This window comes from Microcebus murinus, chromosome 2 (assembly GCF_040939455.1).
Source record: "Microcebus murinus isolate Inina chromosome 2, M.murinus_Inina_mat1.0, whole genome shotgun sequence".
Lineage (NCBI taxonomy): Eukaryota > Metazoa > Chordata > Mammalia > Primates > Cheirogaleidae > Microcebus > Microcebus murinus.
Genome location: NC_134105.1, coordinates 32,949,774 through 32,961,042, shown reverse-complemented (window position 1 = coordinate 32,961,042; position 11,269 = coordinate 32,949,774). Strand labels below are relative to the sequence as shown.

The 11,269-nt window shown below is 45.3% G+C and overlaps 1 protein-coding gene across 1 annotated transcript; it reads right to left on the bottom strand.

Annotated features, from left to right (window-relative positions):
- Positions 1-1,412: 1,412 nt before the first annotated feature.
- On the bottom strand, positions 1,413-10,396 carry LOC105877435 (KLF transcription factor 17). Its single transcript, XM_012775936.3, has 4 exons — positions 10,293-10,396; positions 4,585-4,731; positions 3,873-4,017; positions 1,413-3,551 (listed from the first exon to the last, which is right to left on the bottom strand). The coding sequence occupies exons 1-4, from the start codon at positions 10,362-10,364 to the stop codon at positions 3,361-3,363; spliced, it is 555 nt and encodes a 184-aa protein (XP_012631390.2). The 5' UTR covers positions 10,365-10,396; the 3' UTR covers positions 1,413-3,360.
- Between the last annotated feature and the right edge of the window lie 873 nt (positions 10,397-11,269).

Here is an 11,269-nt window from a genome sequence, read left to right as displayed (position 1 = left end):
ACAATATAAATCCACAATGTCTCTTATTCAGTAAAAAAATATATCAGCCACACAAAGCAGCAGGAAAATAAAGGCAATTACCAGGAGAAAAAAAATCAATTGATACAGATCCAGAAATGACAAAACATTATGGAATTAGCACTTGAGGATATTAGAATAGCCATTATAAATACGCTTTTTATGTTCAAGATGATAGAGGAAAAAACATGAGCATAAGGAGAGAAATGGAATATATAAAAAGGATCCAGATAGAATTTCTAGAGATGAAAAATAAAATATCCAACATGAAAAAAGGCACTAGATGAAACACTAACAGCTGATTAGACACTACAGAATAAAAGATCAGTGAACTTCAAAACATCTAAAAATGAAGCAAAGGGCCAGGCGCGGTGGCTCATGCCTGTAATCCTAGCACTCTGGGAGGCAGAGGCAGGCGGATTGCTCAAGGTCAGGAGTTCGAAACCAGCCTGAGCAAGAGCGAGACCCCCGTCTCCACTATAAATAGAAAGAAATTAATTGGCCAACTGATATATATATAAAAAATTAGCCGGGCATGGTGGCACATGCCTGTAGTCCCAGCTACATGGGAGGCTGAGGCAGGAGGATTGCTTGAGCCCAGGAGTTTGAGGTTGCTGTGAGCTAGGCTGACACCACGGCACTCACTCTAGCCTGGGCAACAAAGTGAGACTCTAATCTCAAAAAAAGTAAAAATAAAATAAAATGAAGCAGGGAAAGAAATAAAAAATGAAGAAAGCATCAGTGATCTGTGGGACAGTATCAAGTGGTCAACCATATGGGCAGACTGTATGCCAGAAGGTGGAGAGGGGACGCAAAAAACTGATAAAACAATGGCCAAAATTTTTCCAAATTTTATTCAAACTATAAACTCTTGGATTGAAAAGCTGCAATGAAGCCCAAACAGATTAAATATAAAGTCCGAAACCATATAAAACCAATTACTATACTATTTAGGAATAGATACATGTGTGGTAAAAAAACAATAGCAAAGACAAGATTAAACAACATTCAGGATAGTGGTTACCTCTGGAGAGAAAAATGAGGAATTCATTTAAAATGTATTAGCAAATTCTTTTTCTCAACTGACCTAAGAGGCAAATGAGTATTTATTTTTATTATTCTTCAAATTGAATATACAAATATTTTTGCACGTATGAAAGATATTACAATAGAAAATAAGTCAATGAAGTTCATGAAATCTGGGAGTCACCCTTGACCATGCTCTTACAGACCAAATCCAGTTAATTTTTTTTCTTTTTTTTTTTTTTTTTTTTTTTTTTTTGGCCCCTGCATACTTGGAGACCAGTTAATTTTTTTTTTTTTTTTTTTCTTTTTTTTTTTTTTTTTTGTTTCTTTCTTTTCTTTTAGGTAAAGTCACCACTGGAACCAGTTAATTTTTAATACCCTTTCTTTCCACCCTGGCTCAAGCCACCTTTGTCTCACCTAAAACTCTAAAATCCCTCCCTCTCTCTTAAATTCCTACCCTAATCCAATTTCTACACTGCAGCCAAAGAAAACACCTTAAAATGGGATTAACCTTGTTCTCCTCAATCCTGACAAGTCCTGGGCTCCAAACGCCTCCTGGAGGGGGGCTGAGGGGCCAGTGCAGTCTAAACCCCCTGCCCATGTTTTAAAAATTATGTCCTCCCCTCACTCGGGGCTTGGGTGGAGGGCACTGGATGTCCACATCTGGTACACGGAGGCCACTAGTGACATGGACCAAGGCGGCCAAGCAGGATGGGGTCAGGATAGGGGTGGGAGGGCAGAGGCAGGCACAGCCAAGGCTGTGGGGCTTCCCCAGACACCCAGCTCCTCTCCTCGGCAGCACTGAGCATTCAGAATGTTCTGCTCCTCAGGAGGCAGGGTGCCTGCATGCACCTCTGAATCCTTAGTGACCAGCACAGGGCATGACCATGTCTAAGAACTCGGAGGCATGGCTAACCCCTACGAGTCCTTCAGGTCTGACTCAGGCATCTCCTTGAGAGGTCCGTCTTCCCCGACACGTTCTTTAGTTGTCTTTGTGCTCCTCGCCGTTGGTCTGCACAGCCTTGGCGTGCTCTGCATGGTGGGCCCGAAAAACACTGGTTGAGTGAATGGAATCCTGCATGCTGACTCTTCTCCGAGCAGTTGCCAGATCCAGTGTTCTCTGCCTGGAATCCTCTTGCTTCATTCACCTGCTCAGTTTATTCCAACAGCCGGAGGGATTACGAGATGTTATTGTTACTGGGTTCAAGGGTCACCTCCACCAGAAAGCCTTTCTGACCCTCCTTTTGGCAACTTCTCTTCCCGACTGCACTTAGGGGGACCTCTCAGCCCCTACACCAAGGTCCCTTGAGCATAGAAAACCAGACCTGAGTCACATCTCTATGGCCACCACCTGGCCATGCTTGGGACGGACTGGGTTCAGGAAACACCTACGGAAGGCACCATCTCTAAGTGAGAGGCCACCTCTGGAGCAGATATATTTGCACTTAATAACCTGGCCAAGTTTTTTTTTTTTTTTTTCTCACTATTAGCTTGCTGGTCAATGAAATGGCCTGGAGTCCAGAAACATGGTTCTAAACTATCTGAGTTGCCAAGGCAGTCATTATCCCCTCAACCCCAGGAGAGAACAGAGTAGCACAGCCCCCTTAATATCAGGTGCAAGAATACTGAGGTTCTATTTGGGAGGTACAAGCCCAAGATATTCAGATTGAGAAGGGGGAAGTGAGGCAGGAGGGTATGGGAGGTAATGGAAGGTTATCACCAGGCTGGGCACTGCAGTGCCAGATCCCATGTCCCCATGGAAGGGCATTCCATCCAAGTCTAGAAGTCACAGTGGGAAGAGACAAACTCTGGGCCATGTGCATAGTGAGTGCTAGAGAGTACCTGATGTGGAACATGTGCTGTGGCCAATACAGTCATTGTTTTCTCATTTTCCAGAAGACAAAACAAGGCATAGTAATAAAAGACTTGTCCCAAGGTTGCATGGCTAGTTAGTGGTAAATCCAGGATTTGAACATGTCTGGCTCTGGAAACTGTGGAAGACCAAGATAAAGAACTTGGATTTTATGTAGCAGGCAAAGGAGTCACTGAAGGGTTCTAAGCCTAATCTCTGCTGTGCTCCATCTTCCCATCTGGCTACACTCCAGCAAAAGTAGGTGGCCACAGAGAGGTCAGGGCATCCAAGACAGGTTTTGAAGAGTCTCTGACTGGGTCCAGAACTTCATTTGGGCTTCAACATTGCCTCATAATCTTGTACAGACTTCATCTAAGCTTCCATCCACCAAAGAGGTGAACTGGTCAGAGGCAGGCAGGATCCCAGGGAGGACCACCCATCTCTCCATCATTGGCCTGTGGGTCTCAGGGGCCTGGCATCTGCTGATGAGTCCTCTGGTGTTGCTTGAGATGGTCAGATCTCATGAAGAGTCGACCACACTGGCGACATTTATATGGTCGATATCTGGTGTGTATCCGTATATGTCGTCCAAGCTCATCGGAACGGAAGAAAGACCACGTACAGTCTTCCCAAGTGCATTTGTAGGGCCTCTCACCTGGGTGGATGATAAGGGAGAGGTGTAATTAAACAGAAGAACAGACCAGTAGGTAGGAGGGAAAGGGTCTGATTATGAGGTAGAACAGCCAAGGTTAGGGAACAATCAGGGAAGGTATGGGAAACCAGTGAGGGGGCAACACAGTCAGTAGTGCCCTCTCCCCATCATCTTGGCAGTCATTATGGATGGAAATTCAGTTGGGCCAGTATAGCTGAGTTCCAAGCTTGAAAGATGAAGTGATCACCCCAATCACAAACCAGTGGCCCAGACAATCTAACGCCCAGAGACTCCTCCGCCCCGACCCCACTTGACCTCACTCACCTGTGTGTTTGCGCTCGTGATTCACGAGGTGGGAGCGCTTGGTATAAGCTTTTCCACAGTTCTCATGCTGGCAGACGTAAGGCCTTAAAACTAAGGGTTTCCTTCCACGTGCCCCCTCCTGGGCCCTAGAGTTAGGGTCTGCTCCCTGGGGAGCAGGAATGGGGTGTTCAGGCAGGAAGACGCCTGCCTGGAAGGCTGGCTGACTCACAAAAGAGTCCTGTGATTCTAATGCCAGCAATGATTGAGACTCAGCTGGGGCCATCTCAAGGTCAAGGGGCTCTCTGGGGGGCAACATCTGAGCCAGAGAGGGAAGCATAACGTGGGCCTCAGTGGAAGGTATGGTTGGGGCCAATAACATCTCAGGTGTCGAAGAGGCTGTGTTAGAAGATACTGTTAAGGGTTCAGAATTAGGCATTCTTGGGGCCCAGAAGTGGGACATCATAGGGATTCTATTAGAAGCCGAGTCTGGCAATCCATTGGGGTATATCCTTGGATGCCCAGGGAAGGTCATGGCCACCCCTGTATTATTGGGCTCTCCCAAGGCCATCACCTGGGACCCCTTGTAAAGCATCTCTTGGTGGGAGGGAAATACTCCCTGACAGTAAATCATCTGCGAAGGACCGGGGATCGCTTGGGGGCAGTAGCTCCTGCCATTCTCAGGTAATGACATATTGAACTGTAGCCCCATTTCATTCGCATTCTGCCTTGGTACCTCAGCAGACACCAAGGGGGTCCCTGACACCTCTCTTCCCTGAGGAAAGTGCTGAATGTCTGGTACGCCATGGTTCCAAGAGGTGTGCACCCCACTGGTTCCAGAAGGTGGAGACGGCTCCGAGATGGACATTACATTCTCATTACCCTTGGTGAGAGAAAAAGTCAGGTGAAATTTACCCTAGCTCAAATTCCAGTTCCACATGTTCCTCTTCCTCATCCCCAGACCCCATCCTAATCCAGCCCCCCATCATCCCTTGCCTGAATTATCCTGCTTCCACACCATTTTTCAGATTGGGCTTTCTAAGATGTAGGTCTGGCTTTCTAAGATGCAGGTCTGGCTAACACAATGGAACCCTAAATGTAACTCAGGCCATTCATCCTCCTTGACATGTTTTTGTTTTTTATTTCATACCAAAAAACAAAGAGAGCAAATAAAATAAACCACAACCTACACCTTCAGCAAAACTTAAAAATTTTCCAAAGTATAAGTTAAGTTTGTCCTGGCCTACAAAGGACAGCCAAAAATAAATAAAAAATAAAATAAAGTTAAGTGTAAGGGTGAAAGAACATCTCAAACCAGCAGAATGAGCGAGAAAGCCACAAAGATAGGAAGAATGGAGGCTTCAGATGGGTCTTGGCTTTAGCAAAACTTGGAAACCATCCACAAATATTTGTCTATAGAATAGGGTCTCCCCTGAGCAGGAACTGCTTGGGCAGGTCTAAGATTAAGCATTGGAGGAGATATGGGGGAAAGACAGATGTGAAAAACACTTATTTGAAAAAAGGATGGAGGCCAGGTGCAGTGGCTCACGCCTGTAATCCTAGTACTTTGGGAAGCAGAGGCGGGAGGATTGCTTGAGCTCAGGAGTTCGAGATCAGCCTGAGCAAGAGGGAGACCCCTATCTCTACTAAAAATAAAAATAAATTAGCTGGGCAACTAAAAATAGAAAAAAATAGCCAGGCATGGTGGTACACACCTGTAGTCACAGCTACTGGGGAAGCTCAGGCAGCCCAAGAGTTTGAGGTTGCTGAGAGCTAGGCTGACACCACAGCACTCTCTAGTCTGGGCAACAGAGTGAGACTGTCTCAAAAAAAAAAAAAAAAAAAAGGACAAGAAAATGAAAAGGAATAAAATAGACTAAACCTAAAACCAGTCAAAGGAAAGAAATAGAGAAAAATCAATGAAACTACAAGTTGGTTCTTAAGAAAGATTAACAAAATTGCCAAAACTTTAGCTACATTAACTAAGGAAAAAGGAAAAGACTCAAATTACTAATAGGAGAAATGAAAGTGGGGACACTATAACCAATTCTACAAAAATAAAAGGGTTATAATGCAGTTTTAAGAAAAACTATACACTAACAAATTGGATAATTTGAATACAGTGGACAAATTCTTGGAAATAAAATATATCAAGATTCTCACAAAGAAATAGAAAATCTGGGCCAAGCGCAGCGGCTCATGCCTGCAATCCTAGCACTCTGGGAGTGCTGAGGCGGCGGATTGCTCGAGGTCAGGAGTTCGAAACCAGCCTGAGCAAGAGCGAGACCCCGTCTCTACTATAAAAATAGAAAGAAATTAATTGGCCAACTAATATATATAGAAAAAATTAGCCGGGCATGGTGGCGCATGCCTGTAGTCCCAGCTACTCGGGAGGCTGAGGCAGGAGGATAGCTTGAGCCCAGGAGTTTGAGGTTGCTGTGAGCTAGGCTGACGCCACGGCACTCACTCTAGCCTGGCCAACAAAGCAAGACTCTGTCTCGAAAAAAAAAAAAAAAGAAATAGAAAATCTGAATAGATCCATAACTAGTAAAGACATTAAGTCAGTAATCAAAAGCCTCCAGGTCAAAGTCCTGGACTCAATGGCTTTACTGGTGAATTATACCAAACATTTAAAGAACACCAATGCTTCTCAAACTCCTCCAAAAATTTTAAGAGGAGGGAACACTTACTATATAATTTTATAAGTCCAGCCCTGCCCTGATACCAAAGCCAAAGATATCACAATAAGAAAACTGCAGACCAACATCCTTCATAAATAAAGATGCAAAATCCTCAACACAAAACTAGAAAACTGAATCTAGCAGTATATTATAAGGATTATACACCATGACCAACATTTTTCCTGGGATGCATGGGTGACTCAACATATGAAAAAACAATGTGATATACTACATAAGCCAAAATAAAGGGGAAAAATATATCATCTGAATTGATGCAGAAAAAGCATTTGACAAAATCCAACACTCTTTCATGATTAAAAAAAAAAAAGAAAACTAGGAATAGAAGGAAATTTCAACATAATTAAGAGCATTTATGGAAAACCCATAGTTAACATCAAACTTAACAGTGAAAGACTGAGGCATTTCCTTTCAATATCAGGAACAACACGAAGATACCTGCTTTCACCACTTCTATTTAACATAGAAGTTCTAGCCAGAGCTATTAGGCAAGAAATAAAAACAACCCAAATTGAAAAGAAAGAAGAATTTATAGATGATAGGATTTTATATGTAAAAACCCTAAACAAACCTTAAAATGGAAATTCTGACATGTGCTTCAGCATAAATGAACCTTGAACACATTATACTAAAAGCCAGTCACAAAAGACAAATAGTGTACGAGTCTCTCAAGAGGTACTTAGAGTAAGTTTAATTCAAAGAGATAAAGTAAGCCAGTGGTGGTGACTCACACCTATAATCCTAGCACTTTGGGAGGCCAAGGTGGGAGGATTGCTTAAGGGCAAGAGTTTGAGACCAGCCTGAGCAAGAGTGAGACCCCTCTCTACTAAAAATAGAAGAATTAGCTGGGCCTGGTGGTGCGCACCTGTAGTCCTAGCCACTAGGGTGGCTGAGATGGGAGGATCTCTTGAGCCCAAGAGTTTGAGGTTCCAGTGAGCTGTGATAACATCACTGCACTCAAGCCTGGGAAATAGAGTAAGACCCTGTCTCCAAAAAAAAAAAAAAAAAATAGAAACGGTAGAATGATGGTTGCCAGGGTAGTGGAGAATGAGGAGTTCCTATTTAATGGGTAGAGTTTTAGTTTGGGAACATGAAAAGAATTATGGAAATAGATGGTGGCAATGGTTGCATAATGTGAATGTGCTTAATGCCACTGAACACTTAAGTGGCATATTTTGCTGTGTAGGTTTTGCCACAACCTTTAGAAAAAAATAATTTTTCAAGGACACAAAGGATTCCCACTGGCAATATTTGGGATGAGTGGTGAATAGAAAATAATGATTGTTGATGGAAATAGATTGAATCTGTGAAAATTCATGAGCCCAAAGTGACAGAAGGCCAGCTATCATGCTAACTTTGAACATTGCTAATTGAAGTGAAAGAATTAAGCACTTATTCTGTCTTTCCAATAAAAAACTTATTTCAAAATTACCAAATAATTCCAGTTAAATCATACTTTGCAGATGACTACAAACTGGTAAGTGTAGAAGAAGAAATTGCAAAATCATTATTTTGCAATTCCTAATGAAATTTTTGATAAGGAAAAATTAAAATTTGGTGTTAAAGTCTAGTATCAAATATGGAAAGCCAGATGTCTCCTGACGTAATGCAAGGTGATGTCTACCACACCTAGGAGGCATTCTTACCAAAAACCTTAAATCCAATTAAACTTTAAGATTCAATCTAATTTAGAGGTCATGCAAGAGACAGAAGATAAGCTAAATTGTACCATGGTGAAACAATCTGATAAATCCAAAAGGATTGGATCATGAAAGTCTGAATCATGAAAAACTGTCAGTCATGAAAAAAGAAAACTATTCTAATTTCAAAGAGACTCAAGGGACATAATAACCAGATACAGTGTGTGGTCTTAAAATAGATGCTGCTTAAGACATACCAGCTGCAAAGGACATTTTAGGGACAACCAGGGAATTTGAATAAGGATTGCATCTAAGATCATTTAAGAAATTATCATTAATTTTGGTAGGTCTGATTATGTTGTTTTGGTTATAGAGGAAAATGTTCTTTTAAAAACACTAGCAGAATTGGAAAGATGCTATCTATTTTATTTTATTTATTTATTTTTAAATCATTTCATTTCATTTCAGAGACAGGGTCGGCCTGTGTTGCCCAGGCTGGAGTATAGTGGCTATTCACGGGCACAATCTGCTACAACCCTGAACTCCTGGGCTCAGGTGATCCTCCCACTTCCGTCCCTCTTAGGCCAGGGCTACAGGCATATGCCGCGGTGCCTGGCTCTATCTGTTTTACTCAGCACTGTATGCTGGGCAACTAGCATAAGGTGGGCACAATAGGAACCAGGGCACTTCTGGGGCGCTCACAGCCTCTTTTCCCTCCCTCTCAGCAATGGGCCTCTGGCCTTCCCAGTCCTTCAGGGCAAACTAGCTCAAGGTTGTCTAAAGGCACCTTTACCACTACCTCACCTTATTATCCCCCCAGACTTGCTCTGGCCCCCATCTCTCCACAGAACCTGCTTTCATGAAGGTCACCAAGGACTCCATGGCACTAAGTCCAAGCAGCATTTTTCAGATTCCTGGCTTGGCCTCTCAGGAGTTTGAGGCTGCTGGCCACATTCTTCTTGCAATGTGTCTTTCCCTGGGCCCCCTCATACTTTCCTGGCTTTTCTCCTTCCCTTCTCTCTGTCCCCCTCCTCAGTCTCTTTTGCAGGTTGCACGTTCTCTAAAGGGCACCTTTTCTATGCCAGTAGATTCATTCCCCGTTTATAATCCAATTATTCTTAAATCTATAGCTCCAGGGAAGATCTCTCGGGAATTTCAGCTGCCTACTGCTGGGGTCCATTTAAATAGCCCGCAGGCACTTTCCAATTGAGACAGATCATATTTAAACCCATCACCAGCTTCTTACCACTCTTGGAATAACCAACTCAACTCAAGCTCTGAATGACCTTGACAGTGTCCCTGCCTCCCCTCCCTGGGGCCACTCTCTCTTCGCTCTCTAGGCATCTTTTGAGTTCCTCCAAAGTGAAAGCTACTATCTCTGGTCTCAGGACCTGGAAACCCTTCACCTGCCCAGTTCACTGGTTCCAGACCAAACTCTCGCTGCCTCTCTGACCTCCAAAATCAGATCAAACCTCTGCTATTTGCTCCCATGATCCCCCCACTTCTCCTTCACAGCAGTTTGGACACTTCCAATCATTCAGCTTAATTATTTATTAATAAAATGGAATAGCCTGTAATCCCAACTACTTGAGAGGCTGAGGTGGCAGAATCATTTGAGCCCCTGGGCTGGTTTGGAGGCCAGCCTGGGCAACATAGTGAGACCAGTCTCTAAAATAAAATAAAAATAAAATGACATCATATCTTGCCTTTGGTAAACTCACCATTGTATATCCAGGGTCTGGCAAAGGCCCACCACTTTGTTGGCCTCTGATAAATGTTTAAGTTTTTCCTCCCTGTCGTTTCTCGCCGACTTCCTAACTTTGTTTTTGCTTTCCTGAGCACCCAAGTCCCCAGCCAGAAAGTTGCCTGAAACCTTTTTACCACCAGCGGGCCCAACACAAGCTCTAACGGTCGGTGATTATTAATTGAATAAACTATGTATGATTTCCGTCCTCGATCTCCTCCCTCAACCCTCCCTTTTCCAATCCCCTCCCTTGGATTTCTAATTCCCCCCAGATTTCTACTCCCCACCCTGGCCTTCTCCCTCCGCATCCACCTAGGCCTGCGCCCGCTCCAGGGACCCTGGGGGCCCAGGCCCTACTCACCTGGGCGGGCTGGTTTGTCCCGGGCCACTGGCTCAGCTCCTCAGCACCCTGCTCCTCCGCCTCCTGCTCCATTTCGGCGTGGGGCCCAGGCCAACTCCAGACCAGAAGAGAGCCAGACACCGCAGGCGTCGCGGGCAGATGTCTCCGCTGCGCCACGCCACAATCACCGCGCTCCGCTTTTATTTACTTACTGCTGAGCCAGGGGCGGAGTCACGCCCGCCCCACCCAGCCGCCGCCCCACGTGCCCTGCCCGCGGCGGCCCACGGTGCTCTGCAGACCCCAGCCCCAGCGGGGACCTCTGGCCTTCGCTACTCCTTAAAGTAATTATGACTGCCCACCCCACCTACCCTTCCCATCTTGCTGAGCTCCCGCTTGCCCCCAGTGGGACTGGGTACACTGAGTCTCCGACTCCAGCCAGGCCTCCCCGAGTGGGGAACCGGGTTAGCAGGCTGGAGAGTGGCAGGGCCGGGTGCAGGCCCCTGCGGACCGGACAGCCTCCACCGCTGCCACCGGGTGCGCCCTGGACCTCTTATGCCAAGGCCGGGCTCCTCCGTCCCTTGTCTGTGCAAACTGGGGCCTGGGCGCTCCATGGCACAATTCATTTACTCCACAGTATTGATCAAGTACCTCGTGTGTGCTGGACGCTGCTTTGGAACTAGGGGTAAAATGGCAAACGAGACAGAACAAAGTCCTTGCTGTCAAGGAATCTCCATCCTAAACTGGCAGACGAGAAATGAGTAATAAAGTCAATGATTATTGTCATTTTAGATGGTGGTGAGTGCTATGGAGGGACCAAAACAGGGAAATGCGAGCTGAGACCTAAATGCCTGAGAGGAGCGGCCCTGGCGCGTGGGAAGGCGGGGGCGAGAAAGAGCTTGGCGGAGCCCGCAGGAGGGCGGCAGGCCCGGGGACCGCAGTGACGCGACACGGGACAGGGGGCTAGGGAGGGCCGTGAGGACATGGGAGGAAGTTTGGAT

Coding starts and splice junctions, on each gene's coding strand:
- LOC105877435 (XM_012775936.3), bottom strand. CDS start 10,364: ATGGAGCAGGAGGCGGAGGAGCAGGGTGCTGAGGAGCTGAGCCAGTGG. Junction 4,732..10,292: donor GGACAAACCAGCCCGCCCAG/GTGAGTAGGGCC, acceptor TCTCTCACCAAG/GGTAATGAGAATGTAATGTC. Junction 4,018..4,584: donor CCCCCTTGGTGTCTGCTGAG/GTACCAAGGCAG, acceptor CCTGCTCCCCAG/GGAGCAGACCCTAACTCTAG.